This window comes from Lissotriton vulgaris, chromosome 5 (assembly GCF_964263255.1).
Source record: "Lissotriton vulgaris chromosome 5, aLisVul1.2, whole genome shotgun sequence".
Lineage (NCBI taxonomy): Eukaryota > Metazoa > Chordata > Amphibia > Caudata > Salamandridae > Lissotriton > Lissotriton vulgaris.
The window spans coordinates 852,074,432-852,089,701 of record NC_141693.1 but is presented as its reverse complement, the minus strand read 5'-3'; the positions used below and the strand labels follow the sequence as shown (position 1 = coordinate 852,089,701).

The 15,270-nt window shown below is 42.7% G+C and overlaps 1 protein-coding gene across 2 annotated transcripts in view; it reads left to right on the top strand.

Moving 5' to 3' along the window:
• Positions 1-14,501, top strand: part of LOC147711696 (uncharacterized) — a 116,212-nt gene extending 101,711 nt beyond the window's left edge. For both annotated transcript variants that reach the window (XM_086922410.1, XM_086922409.1), the window contains exon 6: positions 8,787-14,501. In XM_086922410.1, coding sequence (XP_086778536.1) covers positions 8,787-9,163 — 377 coding nt within the window. In that variant the 3' untranslated portion in view covers positions 9,164-14,501. The remainder of the gene's footprint in view (positions 1-8,786) is intronic.
• The last annotated feature ends 769 nt before the right edge of the window (positions 14,502-15,270 follow it).

Here is a 15,270-nt window from a genome sequence, read left to right as displayed (position 1 = left end):
GAAGGGATTGGGCATTTTTGGAACCCCTATTTGCTTCAGAGAGTTTCAGTATACCACTTAAATAGGCGGGTGAAGAGGAGTGCAGCGCACTGTGGGTAATGCAGATGGCTTTGAAATGGGCTCGCGCTTCAATGGGAAGCCATTGGAGGGTTAGCAGAGTCGGGGAACTGTGGTCACTTTGATTGACACCTAATACGAAGCATGCTGCTGCATGTAGAGGTCTTGTTCTGGGATTAGTTGTCTGACTCCCCACAGTTGCCTTAGTAGTTGGTGTTGTGCTCTTTTGTCCATGGTTGCGATGTGGTTGTGGAGATTTAGATGATTGTCAAGGGTGATACCAAGGAATCTAGCACTGTGGACAGTGGTGGGGCAGCCATCAAGGATCGGAAACTTAGCCACCCATTCCTGTACTGGGGTTTTTATTTACAGTGGTAAGATCAAAAGAAATTCTGTTTTAGTTGAGTTGAGTTTTAGACAATGGTTAGACATTCAGTTTTGAATCTTTAGGATTGTGATTGAAAGGAGGGCAATGTCTTCAGGGGAAGAGATATTCATATACATTTGAGTGTCATCAGCGTAGAGGTGGAAGAAAATCCCAGGGTTTCTGAGAATCACACATAGTGGGTCTAGGTACAGATTAAAGAGGGTTGGAGAGTGGATTGAGCCTTGATGTACATTACCTGGCCTTGAGAATGCATTGCCAATTTTTACAATTTGGGAGTGGTTGGGTAGGTAAAAGGAGAACCAATTGTCTATTTGACAATATCCTCCCCACTAACTCTTGACCTGGCCCCCACCCTTCCTCTGGCAGGGAGGCCTTCCACATTTCTGTAGTGGACAAATCTGTTCCGTTTCCACCCAAGATGTTTCACTGTTTCTGTCTTAATTGCCGCTCTCTTTCCAAACATCAGTTGAGCCTGTTTCACTTCCTGGCTGACATGGATCTGGCTGTGTTTTTTTTAACTGAGACTTGGCTTCACAAGGGGTCCATGCCAGATGTGATTGCGGCAAAACCGCAGAACTTTGTGCTGCTAGGTATCAACAGACCACAGAAAACGGGCGGAGGGATTGGCAATTATAAAATTGAGGCACTCACGATCCCTAACTGTGAAGCCCTGTTACTTTCTATTCTTTGCTCCTCTAAATTCACCTTTTCTGGTGTTGTCTTTTACCGCCCAACACCCCCCCCCCCCCCCCCCCCCCCCGGGCCATCTAACAAATGGGGCTCTCTGCTTACTCAATCACATACCACCATGTTATTCAGGGGGGGGGGCAAATTTCTCAGTGCTCAGTGACTTGAATTTTCATTTTAATGATCCTAATAATAAAACCACCCTAACCCTCTTGGATGATCTGATGACCTTGAATCTCTCACTTATTAACTCTTTACCCACTCATGCAGCAGGGCATCTTTTGGGTCCTATTTTTTTTATCTCCCTACACTGTCTACCACACCTCCTATTCAACTTGGCTGCTCGGATCACCTAGCTATTCCTTTTTTTTATTGCTTCCTTTTTGTCTCCCTTGCCTCTTCCTTATGTCTCACCCACAAAAACGTGGAACTGCTCTCAACTTGATTTGAAGGTACTTAATGAACTGCTTTTGAAGACCACTCCCTCTATTACATCACAACTGGACTCGGATCAGCTTTTAGTAGATCACTGGTGCTAGAAGCTATTGAGTCTATTCTTCCTCTCTCCACCAAATCTCAACCCAGAGTGCTTCCCCCAGCTCCATGGTTTACTGACTCTCTTAGACTTGACAAATAACATTGTAAAGCTTTGGAGAGACAGTGGAGACAGTACTATGCACCAGAGGCCAAAGTTGCCTATCTGGTGGCATTGAAAAAATACCATGCTCTTTGTAGATCAACTCGCGCCTCCTTCTACACATGTAACATTATGACTGCCGAAAACTGCCAGAGAACCCTATTTAAAATTGTGACAGAACTCTCCGCATCTAGCACATTCTTGCCATTCCCTTACCTTTCGCTACATCACTGCATCAAACTTGCGCTGTTTTTCAACAATAAAGTTGTGTCTATCCACTGCAAGCTTGAGCTAGACTCCTCACCTCAAGACAACTTCATCATTCCCAAACTCAACTCTCTGACCAAGGCAATACGGCTCCCCCTGACCTCTCATCTGTTAAGTCCGGTTAAGTTAAGGACTGGCTACCACTTGATTTGATCACTCAGAAAAACCTTCTGGAAGACATCAAGTCTGGCTCCTCACTTGACCCTCTCCCTCCATCTAAGCTCAAACTTTTAGATGAGTCTGCCCTTGAGGTGGTTCTTAATCTCCTTAACTCGTCTTTAAATCTTGGGCAGCTGCCCTGTAACTGGAAGCACGCTCTTGTGCTCCCTTTGTTGAAAAAGACTGGTTGGGATCTCTTCTGCTGATCTAATTACCGGTCCATATCTCTTCTTTCCACCTTTTCCAAAGTATTGGAAAGACATAATAATTCTCAACGCTCTGCACATGTGACAGGACATATGCGATTTCAATCATCACAGTCGGGCTTTCATCCTGGTCACAGTACTGAATCAGCTCTGCTTGGGATCACAGAGACCTTAGGCAGCAGCTTGATTGTGTTGGTACGGCAGCGCTCCTCATCTTATTGGAGTTGAGAGCTGCATTCAACACAGTCTCTCATTCCATTCTGGTGGATTGCCTTGAAACCACAGGAATTGTAGGTGTGGCCTTGCAGTGGCTGATCTCTTTTCTACAAGATCGCTCCTTTCACTTTTTCTCTCACAACTCTAAATCAAACTCTGTAGCCTTAACATCTGGAGTACCGCAGGGCTCGACAATCTAAGAAGACTCCCCTGTTACCTAAATTTCTTTCAAACGTAAGACATCAATTTCAACATGGGCTAAACAGCAGTAAATTACAAAAGAAAACGTGTTTGTAAAGATTAACATTGTTTATTTCATTTCTTTGTTTTATGAAAAATGTTATTACTTTTTTTAATATAAAACCAATATTTTAGACATATACAGACAATATAACATAATAATTATATAACATACCAAACAATGTTTAATTCGATAACTCCTGTAGGAAAACAAAACAACATTCAATAATACTACCTTACATACAGACCACCCACTGTACACTCATATCACTTTCAACAACACAGATATCTGGAAGTAGGGAGACAAAAGATTGCACAGTCTCAGCAACCAATTAATGTGCCTGTATGTAGCAGGATCTGAGCAGCATTGGTCGACGCGCGTTTCGGTGGCTGTTAAGAATCGTAACACCACTTTCCTCAGGCCTTTAGCCATAAATCAGACCAATAAGACCACACCCAGGGGATACTAATATGTTAATGTCAGCAGACAGACCATTAACAATTTCTGTCTTTTATATCTTCTAGTTGATTTAACACGTACTGTAAAACTAGAAACCTCTTATGTGCTGTGATTTGAAAAATATATACAATAAATTGTATCAGCAGGGTAGGATTTCCATATGAAACAGGCTTTATCAATCAGTGAGTCCCAATTTAATCGTTTTATGCCGGTCTGCTGTGTCAAAATGTAATTCCTAGTGTTACGTTATCGTCATGATCTGTGCCCACTGGCTCGTGATGTAGAGGCACAGAAGCATCTATGAATCAGCAGCAGAGCAACCGGGCGGAAAGTCCAGCGAGTCCGCAGGGCTCGATCCTGAGTCCTCTGCTTTTTAATCTTTATGTTCGCCCCATGGCAGACATTGCGGAAATAATCTGGGTTGCCCATCTTTTCGTACGTAGACGATACACAGATTCTTTTTTCTCTGTCACCTGCTCAAAATCAGGAGCCTTCATTACTTCAGCTTGGTCTGCAGAACATTTCCTTGTGGATGTCCAGAAGTGCTTTAAGACTGTACAGTTCCAAGACTGAGGTCCTCATCCTGGGGAACAAACCTGAGCTCTGGGGAGCCAGACATTGGCCCGCCTCTTTAGGACCTCTACCGGCACTGGTCCCTAAGGTTAAGAATTTGGGTTTTACCATTAACAGTAAGCTTTCTCTTGTAGCCCAAGTGTCGGGAGTCACCTCTGCTTGCTTTGTGGTCCTCAAGTGGCTAAAGAAAATTCTTTGGCTAATCCCACCAGCTGTCCAGAGAACTGTCTTGCAGGCCTTGGTGATCTCCAGACTTGATTATGGTAATATACTGTACTTGGGTGTGGACAAAGCCTCTGTCCGATGTCTTCAGCTCATACAAAATGCGGCAGCCCGCTTGCTTTTTCAGTTGCCTAGGCATGCTTCTGTTTATCCTCTGCTTCATCAACTCGACTGCTCAAGGTTAACAAACGGATTGAGTTGAAGTCCCTTTGCTACTTGTTTCGAGTTCAGCATGGCTTGGCCCCCTTGTGCATACAAAACCTTGTCAAGCCTTATCAACCCTCTCACAAACTGAGATCGGCCAGCCTCTCTCTCCTCAGTTCCCAGAGTGCGGCGGACCCGTATGGGAGGCCGCTCCTTCTCCTTCCTGGGACCTAAATTGTGAAATTTCCTTCCGTTGGAACTCAGGACCTATCGGTCTCTCTCGCAACCGTTACAATGCATGCCATTACATTGCATGGCGTTGCAACGAAAAAGGTGTGCTGCACTGGGTAGAAGGTATTGTATGTACCTCCAACACCTTCCCTACTGTTGCACACACTGGAGTTGGAATAGAAAATGTATCTATTCTAACTTCCAGCACTCCCCTGACTAAAAGTTGATATAAAAGTTGGCGTTGCAAGGGCATGAGATGTAATGGCATGTGTTTTAACGTCACATATTCCCTCAAGAGTGCAAAGGAGGTACAGACGGTTCGAAGGATTAACTTTGGAGATTGTTCGCTGTAGGTCTTGTTCATAAATGGGGGAGAAAGAGGACCACGAGGGAAGTGTCTTGCATGGTAGAATCTCAGTTTCTGGAGGTTCACTGGTGTGTAGTGAGATATGGATGTCTCTGACTTTTCTATCAAAGTAATCCACAAACTTGTTGCAGCGGGCCACTGATGACTTAAGAGCTAAATTGGTGTAGGAGTTTGTAGTTTGTTCTAGGTCCTCGAACAAGCACTTTGGTCTGCTCTTTGCAGAATTCATGAGTGCTCTGAAGTGGGAGAACTTAGCTCTAAGGATTCGGTCCTTTTATTGCTTTTGCGCTAGGAGAAGCTTATTCAAACTCAGGTTGCTAATCTCCATTCTTTCTCACACTTTCTGATAAGCTTTATTTCTTCATAAAGTTCTTTTGAGAACCAAGGATTGGAGGGTTTTGGTCTAGATAATTTGGACGTCAGGGGTGCAAATCTGTCTATAAGGGATTCCATGCAGGAGTTATATTTGTCGATGGCCTCATTATTATCAAGGTGGTCTGCAATCGAGATTAGGATAGGAAGGGCCATGATGGTCTTTACTTCTCTTTCAAGGTTGGGTGTGCCCCTTAGTCATATTTCCTCTTTCTTGGGTTGCCTGGCAGTTTTGGTATAAGAACCGTAGAGGGAGAATGGGATCTGCATATGGTCAGACTAGTCGTCTGGAATGGGGTAGTATGACTGTAGATTGGGGGAATTCAAGATTATCAGGTCTAGAATGGCACCTTCTTTGGTGAGTGGGTTTAAGGTAGTGTTGTTGGAGATCTTTGTATTTGAGAAAGGCTGTAAAGGTGTCCACTAGGCTGTTACCCTCAATTTCTCAGTGGATGTGGAAGTCTCCAAGGAAGATCATTTTGTCTGCGCAGATCAGTTGAGAGATGAGGAAATCCATATATTCCTCGATGAAGGAATTGATATGACCCCGTGGATGGTATTTCACATTCATTCCCATGTCAAAGAAGTGGATGTCACCATTTCCACTAACATACATTCAAAAGAATGAAACTGAGTCATTTGGAGGATCTTGCATCTCAGTGAGTTTCTGTTAATTATTACTATTATTAACATTAAATTAGTTTTGTAATGCGTGCAGCTACCCAAAAAGGGTTTCCCGGCGCCTAGCACACAAATTGCTAGAAAAGGAGCAGCCAAGAACCATTTGCTACTAAAAGAGCCAAGTTTTAAGATTTCTTCGAAAGCTGAAATAGGACGGGTCATTCTTCAAGGACACTGGCAGAGATTTCCATATTTTGGGGCCAAGAAAAGGAGCAGCCTCCCATTCTAGGAGATAGGAATGTTCTGAGATGCCATTCAGAAATTGTGTCCGTTTAGAGGGCTGTCTCTCTGTATGTAGGAGGGTGTGGGGAGGAGGGTCAATGGGGGGTAAAGGAAGGAGCAGTAACGGGAGGATAGAGAGATGCTTAGATGGGTAAGAGCTGATGAGAGGATGTTGATTCTTCAAGAAAGGTGCTGGAACAAGGGAAAGGAGCTTGCTGAGCAGTGGCTGTTTATGTTTATCACTTATGGTTGGGGGAGAAGTGGGTTGCTGGTTTCTGGTGTTGGAAGAAAAAAGGGCAGTTGGTGATGAAGGAAGGGTCGGGTGGGCGAGGCGGGAAGGCATACAGGACAACTGTGAGGTGGAAACAAGCATCCAGGGAGGACCTGGCTTTACAGTTCGGGCTGGACTGTTCCAATTGGGAAATAGGCCAAGACTGATTTGCATATGGCTGGGTCCAAACCGGGGTAGCATGATGAGCAAAAGAACAGTGGATTAAACCCAGATCTTTGTGACTGGGGGTGAATGTTTGCATTGTTCATCATTTGTTTCTTTTGGTTTTCTCGCTCTAAGTGGGAAGGGTATGCCCAGACATGGGTCCTGTGCTCACTACGGCACTGGGTTCATGCTATCCTGGCTGATGAGGGGTGATGTCCCGAAAACGGTCCCAGGATGCTTGTTTCCGATCCATGGATGACCTGCCTTGGCAGTTCGGGCTGGACTGTTCCTATTAGGAACAGGGTCAAGATTGATTTGCATATGGCTTGATCCAAACTGGGTTGGTGTGGTGAGCAAAAGAACAATGGATTAAACCCAGATTTTTGTGACTGAGAGGGAATCATTGCATTGTTCAGCATTCCATCCCTCATTTGTTTCTTTTGCTTTTAACGCCCTAAGTGGGAACAGTATGCCCAGATGTGGGTCTGGTGCTCACTGCACCACTTTCCAATCCAAGGAGGACCTGGCTTGGCAGTTTGGGATGGACTGTTCCCATTAGGAACAAGGTCAGACTGATTTGCATATGGCTGGGTCCAAACTCGGGTGCGCAGTGAGCAAAAGAATGATGGATTAAACCCAGATCTTTGGGACTGGGCATGAATATTTGCATTGTTACGTATTCCATCCATCATTTGTTTCTTTTGCTGTTATTCAGGAAGCTGCATGCCAAGGTGTAGGCCCTGGCTGTAGAGCTCCCCTAGTGTAGTGCCATCTTATCATCCTTGTTGTGTATATTAGAGAAACTGTAAGCCTCTATTTTACATGAGATCTCCACATGTGTATTACGTCATGTGACTCAAAAAACTTGTTTCAGCACAGCATGTGAGCTAGGGTTCTACTATTACAAATCAAAGCATAACAGATGCAAAAATCTGATAAAATATATCTTAATGCATAGTTTTTAAGCCGGTATGCACACAGAATACTAGCATGTCGTGAACACAGAGCTACTTACTGATAGTCTTCCAACAAGTTTCTCAATGAATCCCCAAACCAGTACATCAATGCTGAATGATGCAAGTTACAAAATTCCAAATCTGTTGACTCTATTCAGTTAAATATCATGGGTTTTTGAATGTAGAAGAGCATCAATGTGTCAATTCTATGGTGAGCTCGGATGAGAATACCAGATTTTAGTTTCCTGATGTTAAGAAATAGTTACTAGAGCATATTTCCAATAGATAATATTTTTTTATATTGCTTGTTTCTCCTATATACGTGCCTTAGGGATTTACTGGATTTATTGCTATGATTTAGAGATATAAATATTCACCAGACGAAAAAATCTGCAACAAAACTATTGTGAAGATAAGTGTTTATAGGTAATAATAGGTTTACTATACTTATCATCACATCTAAGTGCCTTGAAGGTATGTATATATCATTAAGGTAATTAGATGTAGAGTTAAGAATAGTGAACGTATACTAACCTATTTAGGCTTACCCTCACAACATTCTGGTTGTCGATGTTGTTACCATAATATGTGTGCTGGTCAATATTTGTATCCTTGATATTGTGACATAAAATCTCTAGTAGAGGCCGGGCTGTTCCTAGGGAATTGCACTCATTGCAGAAGTGGTACACCAGCCTTTTTAGGTCCTACCAGGACCCCTTAAACATTCAAATTAATTTTAATGTACAACGTATAATGATGAATCCTTGTTCGGAATGACCAGGCGTTAGAAGTTTAGATGCAAGGTTTTCAGGGGGCAGGCTACAGCAAGAATTGAAGACTCATTGGGAGCAGGAGCGGCTCGAGCAGGGAAGAGCGGTGAGACGGGATTGGGGTGCAGGCTCGATATACGATTACAAGGGAAAATAAAATAAATAATTATTTTTCCAGTCAACCCCACCCTGCCCCACCGCTCTTACCCTGGAAGGGTTGCTCCTGATTGGGAGCTAGTGCACAACGTGTGGTAAAAGAAGGCAGTAGTACTATCAAAGTGGAATTCACCTCCTCATGATCATTCTTGATTTGTGCAACAGTATGTTAAATTTTTTGTATTTTTCAAAAGTTTTCTTCCGATTGCATGTCTGTTTTGAGAATGTCATAATAGAGTCCTTTTGTAAAACATAGACCCAGATGCCTCAATAAGACGCTCAAAGAAGCCCATGTCCAAGGGATAAAGGATTCATGTGATTCTCTCCTCTGTTTTATAGCTTTTCTTCTACAAAGTGGCCGATGTGTGGGTGAAAGAATCTTTGTGACCAACAATCTTGAAATGGACTATGAGGAGGCAAGGTTGGCTTGTATGAATGCCGGCGGTTGTATGGCCTCACCAAGGAATGCGGAAGAGAATGCCGCCATCCAGGAACTCCTGGCAATGAGAAGGACATCATCAGCCTATCTCGGCATAAATGACAAAAAGAAAGAAGGGCTCTTCAAGTACCCAAGTGGCGTCAAAATCATCTACTCCAACTGGTCGCAGCATGAGCCCAATAATATGAACAATGAAGACTGTGTGGAAATACTCATCAATGGAAAATGGAAAGACACTAAATGTGAAAGAAATCTATTGGTCATTTGTGAATTCTAAATTCATGTTTTTTATTTTACTAGCTATTTCCCTTGAGGCGTTGCAATTATATAATCAAGGCTCGTTATCACGCCAGCATTTTCATCAAAAGGGTGACCCAATCTAAGTCAAAGTACTCCTCATTAGCTACCTAAACATATTTCTGTCTTGGTGAAAAGCTCAAGAAAGACAGTGACATTTTGAAGACAGCATATCTTCGCCAACGTAGTAATGGCACACACTGATAGCTGTTCCCAGTATCACAGCCAATTCCTAATTTGCACAAGTGGCTTTAGGTAGGTCTGGGTGGATTTTCAATTCTGCCGGAGTAATCGGAGTAATTTAGGTAATTATCGTGTTACTCTTTGATGCAGAAATGCTAATAATTAAATGATCACGCCCAATTGATAATTAAGAGTAATTTGGGGGCTATAAATCGATAGCAAGAGAAAATTTGGTGAGCACAAGCGGGTGCTCATGCTGCTGTTTTATCTTCTGTTGCATTTAGCGCTATATTCTTGGACACATGGGTGCATTTTGCGCTAAGAAACTAAATGCTGGGAGTAAATTGCTGGAAAATTCTATTTATGTTCTGTTGAATTTAGTGTTATGTTTTAGCACAAAATACACCCTTGCGTCTATTTTGGACGCGAGGGGGAATTTTTGCATGTAGAAAATCGAGCTAAATGCAACAGAACATAAATAGTATTTTGCACCCATTTACTCACAGCATTTAGCACTCGTTTCTTAGCACAAAATGCCCCAGTGTGTGCTAAAAGCAGAAAGTCTCTTCTCGTGAAATTCTGGGCAATCTCGTGGAATTTTGGGATAGTTCCACATGATTACACTACACAGAATTACAGGAGTTATGTCCACCCCTATTTGCAGGTGGTAGGCACCCACACACATTCTTAGGGACAACACTTACTTTTCATCATTTAATGTTATTTCTATTTGTATAGCGCACTAATCACCCTTGAGGGTATCCAGGCTCTTTGCGGATTTGTAGACAGCTGTCTCGTAGGGGAAATTCTTCGAAGCATAAAGTCTTCAGCTTCTTGCGTAACTCAAGAAGCAATGAGGATGTTCTGATGTGATGTGGGAAGGCATTCCATGCTATGTTGGAGATGTACGAGAAGGTGTGACCTCCGGCTTAGTTTTTGTGCATTCGAGGCACATGTGCTAGTGAGAGTTGGCTGGGCGGAGGTGCCTGGGAGATTGGTGAAAGTGAATGCATCTGCTGAGTTCGGCGGGCCCTATGTTGTGTAGTGCTTTGTAGGTGTGTGTGAGCAGTCTGAACAAAGTGTATTTCTGTGTAGGGACCCCGTGAAGTTCCTTGAGGTGGGGTGATGTTGGTGTGGCAAGGTAGGTTGAGGATGGGTCTTGCTGCAGTCTTTTGGATGGTTTAGATCCCATTGAGCTGTTTGGTGATTCCTGCCTAGTGTGTTACTGTAATCAAGTCTGCTGATTATCAAGGCCTGTGTGACTGTTTATCTAGCGTTCACTGGTAACAATCTGAAGATTTTTTTGCAGCATCCTAAGTATATAGAAGCAGGTAGAGATCACCACATTTACCTGGGATGTCATGTCAAGCTTGTTATCTAGGATGATTCCTAGATTTCTGGTGCGGGTGGTGGGGGTTAGTGTGGAGCAGAGGTGCAAGTGCCTCTAGGTGGAATCCAAGCAGATGTTTACCTTCTGAAGATCACCACTTCAGTTTTGGCTGAAGAGGTTCTCTGCTTCCGACGTGTAGGGTGGGATGCTGACTTTTTGTGCTCTTCCAGTGAGGAAGGAGCAAATTCAGTCGAAGTAGGAACCTTGGATGCCTATTTCATGTAGTCTTCTGATCAGGACGGAGTGGGAGATCATGTCGTACGGCACTGAGAGGTGGAGCAGGATGAGGACCACTGTATTTCCATGTCTTGAACTAGGATCATCCTGATGTTGTCTGTTAATGCAACAAGGGAGGTCTCAGTGCTGTGATTGGGTATGAAACCTGATTGCATAGTGTCTAGGAGTTAGTGTGTGTTGAGGTAGCAGTGTTTGTTGATGGCTTTCTCCATGACCTTGGCTGGGTAGGAGAGAAGGAAAAGATCAGGCAGTAGTTTGCTTACTGGGTGGGGTCTCCAGAAGGTTTCCTTAAAAGTACATTGACTACATCGCGGTGGTGATGAGGTATTCAGAATGCGGGTGAGGACTTCGCTGACTGGGGAAGTATCTATGTTGTAGATGTGGCAGGGGTAAGTCAGTTCCCTGTAATGTATGATTTCCATGATGTTGGCTGTTTCTTCTGTGTTGAATGTTTCCCATATTATCAGGGTGTTTCCAATGTTTTTAGCGGATAGACTGGAGGCAAGACAGCAGGGGTTCTGTGGAGGGTCCAAGTTATTATAGATAGTTATGATGTTGTTGCTGAAAAATGCCAATAGGTTATCCAAAAGGTATTGTGAAAGGGTGATGCTGTTTGTGGTGGAAGTTGGTGTGATGAAGTATTCAACAATCGCAAAGATTTATTTAAAGCCATTGGAGATATTATCTACGCTCTTCGCTAGGACCTTCTTCTTGGTTTCTTTGATCTGCTGGGGGAGGTCTTCCTGCCTCTTTGTAAGTGTTCACGTCAGTTTCTTTGTGATTTCTTCTGCATTTTATTTCCAGCTGCTTGCATTGTTGTTTGCTTGAACAGAGTTTCTCAATGAACCAGCTGGTCTGCTTCTGTTTTCTCTTTTGATTCTTGTGATGCGTTGCCAGGGAATCAGCACATTCTGTGAAACACTCGTCAAACTGGTTGATGTTGTTTAGGTCATCTGTGCGGTTGGGCTTTTTCATGTACAAGTTGTGGGTCCAGTTAAATTCTGAGAAGCTGCTCTAGCTGCGTCTGGCAAGGTTGGTGGTAGTAGGTTTTGTTTTATAAGGGATGTTGATTAGGAGCTGGATGATGGCGTGATCTGTCCAGGTGAGAGGTGTGGTTGTGGTGAAAATGGAGTTGAGGGTGTGTTCAGTGAAGAGTGTGGGTCCGACATGTTGTGACCATCGAAGGTTCCCTAGGCTTTTGAGCAATGCAATAGAGCTGGGACCATTCCTGTTTTCCGGGTGGAAGTTGAGGTCTCCCAGTAGGAGATAGGCTTTTGAGTCAATGGTAATGGGGTGGCAATGAAGTTAGTGATGCTGTCCGTGAAGTTAGCTCGTGCTCCAGGTGGTCGGTAAGCAAGGGTTCCATTCAGGGTGTATGTTGCCAAGATTTGCAGTTTGAAATGAAGGCATTTCACAAAGGGGGTCTTGTCCTCTGTGTTGGTGGTGCAGTTAAAGGCTCCTTTGAAGATTATTGTTATTTCTCCTCCCATTTTGTGTTGGCAGCCTTGTTGTGTGATTTTGTATCTTGCTAGAATGGCCATGGCAATGTCAAGTGCCAACTCAGTGGTCAGTCAAATTTCCGTATGGAAGAGGAAGTCTGGGTGTTGTGCAGAATTTCCAAGATTTCTGTGGTATTTTTGCTGAGTGAGCAGGAATTGAGGAGCATTCATAATAGTTTATCTTGGGGTGCGTGTTTGCTAGTGGTAGTGGGGGGCAAGTGTGTAGGACGGGTTGATTGTTGGTAGTGTTGGCATGGTGGGTTGGTTGTTGCATACAAAGCGACAGTGAGTGCAAGCGATGGATCAGTCTATGTTGTGTGGCAGATTCTGGGCATCTGAGCTGCAGGTCCCAGTAAGTAGACCCTGAGATGAGTGCAGGGGGAAGTGGGTGTGGCTTAACGGTAGTGTGTCAATGAGCAGTGGTGAGGAAAGAAACTGGTAAGGTGCGAGGGGAGGAGAAAGGAGGTGCAGGAGGTGGGAATGAGGAAATGGAGTGCAGGAAGGGCGAAGCTAGAGATAGCAAAGCATCACAGGAAAGTCAATCACAGGACTGTTCTGCGGTGTATTTATCTAGTTGTCAACAGAGCATACCATCACATCACAAATTGCGAAAGTGTTCAAATACTCATTGGTAGCTCAGTTCACTGTTGCATTAAGAGTTTTGATGCTTAAGGAGGGGGCTGCAGTGTGTTGGTTTGCGTCATTCTTGTCTATTTCCTCTTCTGCAGTATTGAGTGGGTCACAAAAGCTGCTGTAATATTTTTCGATCTGGCAGGTCGTGACCCTCTAATGAGTCTTCACTCCCATTTAGTAAATCCGAGCTCTCAGTTATTTCTCTTTTGGAGAAGGTTCTAGTTTCAGAAGATTTATTTTGTGTTTTATAAACAGTACAGTACGTGACCCAACCTCCACGCTTCCCCGAGGAGACTGGTTCATTTTACAAGAAAAGCAGCATTTAGTTTCTGTTGATAGTTGCAGGTAGTGGGCACGAGCACTCATTTTCGGGATTGAGACGTATTTTTCATCATCAGACTTTGATCCAGAGCAAGAGACTGAAAGGGCAATAAAAGGGCGAAAGAGTAGAAAGCGGAAGTGACAAGGGGAGACATCAGACATGAAACAGAATAGAACACTGAAGAGTGAGATAAAGTGACAAGAAGTACGGTTGGGATTGAATGGCTTGAGCTGGAATCAAAATTATACATGTTTGGTATTCCACAGTCCCTGAATCTGACATACTCTCAGTGGGCTACTAAGAAAATCTTTGTAACCCTGTACGTATTAATTTGTTTATTTTACCAATTAGGCACTAAAGATAGCCACACTACCAGACAGATATGATACTGCAGGTATTTTAAAAAGGTATCAACTACCTGCTGTTTACTGTTCACACATTCCATAAGAGAGACATTGGATGGCCGCTGGGCCTATCCTAAAATGTCCTCCCTGAGCCTTGAACCAGTATTCAGATATATTAACAAATCTCTTAAAGCATCATTTCTACAACTAGACTAGTCTACTTAACCTCACGTCACTACAGCACCACTTAGACGACAGCAGAGAAGCATCAAAATGTCCTAATTTTATAAAGGGATCACAAAATGCCACTCCAGCTACAGTAGCAGAATTCCTTGCATCTGCCCTGAATTGTGATCAATTTGACAGCAGACAACTTGTCCAATTGCCCACTCTTTCCCGCCAACCCTTGCGAGTGTCACGAAGAGTCAATGCGTTCATTTAATGAGGCTTCTTTCTCCCAGCTGTAGCACTTTGTTATATTTTTATCACTGCCTCAGATGGACCCACATCTATTATGTTTCGTACACCCTCAGTAATAGAAACTGGCATTTCATAAAGAGTCTACATATCGGTGCAAGAAAGAAAATCTTTTCGGTGGTGGTTCTGTGAACCTTTCAGGGATTTCATATTCAAAATAGAACATTTGTTTTGCAATGAATCAGACTGTGAATCAAAAGCATATGCAACAAATAAAATATTTGTTTTCCTGCTGTTATGTTTTGGATTGACTTTTCACGAATATTCTGTTGAGTCCCTATGTTTTCTCTCTGTATCGCAAAGGTATTGCTTTTTTATAGAAAAGTTAACTTTTAAATCCAAATATTAACGCATTCCCTTCGAAGCAAATTTCTATTGTGTTCATATAACAAAACGTTCATGAATTCTTCGGTTTACTGAACATTTTCAAACATGGGGCTGTGTACGCTGTCTTGCAATTTAAACAATTATTTTTTTTGTTCAAAAAGGCTTTATCAGAGAATCAACATGACATAAACAATATATATATACCTTGTAACATATCAGCAATAACAGGGAAAAACAAATGAAATGAGTAAACCCTACATTGCAAGGGGAAATATCCAATACATCAAGTAAAAGCAACAGACGCCATTTTTTAAAGCAAGTTTTGGATTTTGAAACAAGGGGATGAAACAGGAAAGAGGAGACGAGGGATGACTTTAAAATGGAATAAACATAAATATGCATAAGCTGAATAGTACCTGAAAAACATTAATACAAAAATACATTGAGGACTATAAAGAAAGGTTATCAAATAAAAAAAATGCCCCCTACTAATATATAATTTACTACAGAAGATATATAATGTAGCTTCAGAGAGTTCAAGGTGATTTCAAGTTTTCTGATAATATGCTAGCAGTGGCTGGTTGATGTTTAATACTATAATCTAAAAAAGATGTAAGATATATCTAAAACAAATCACTGTTAACTTTAAAACCATTAGATGACATAAAATCTCTA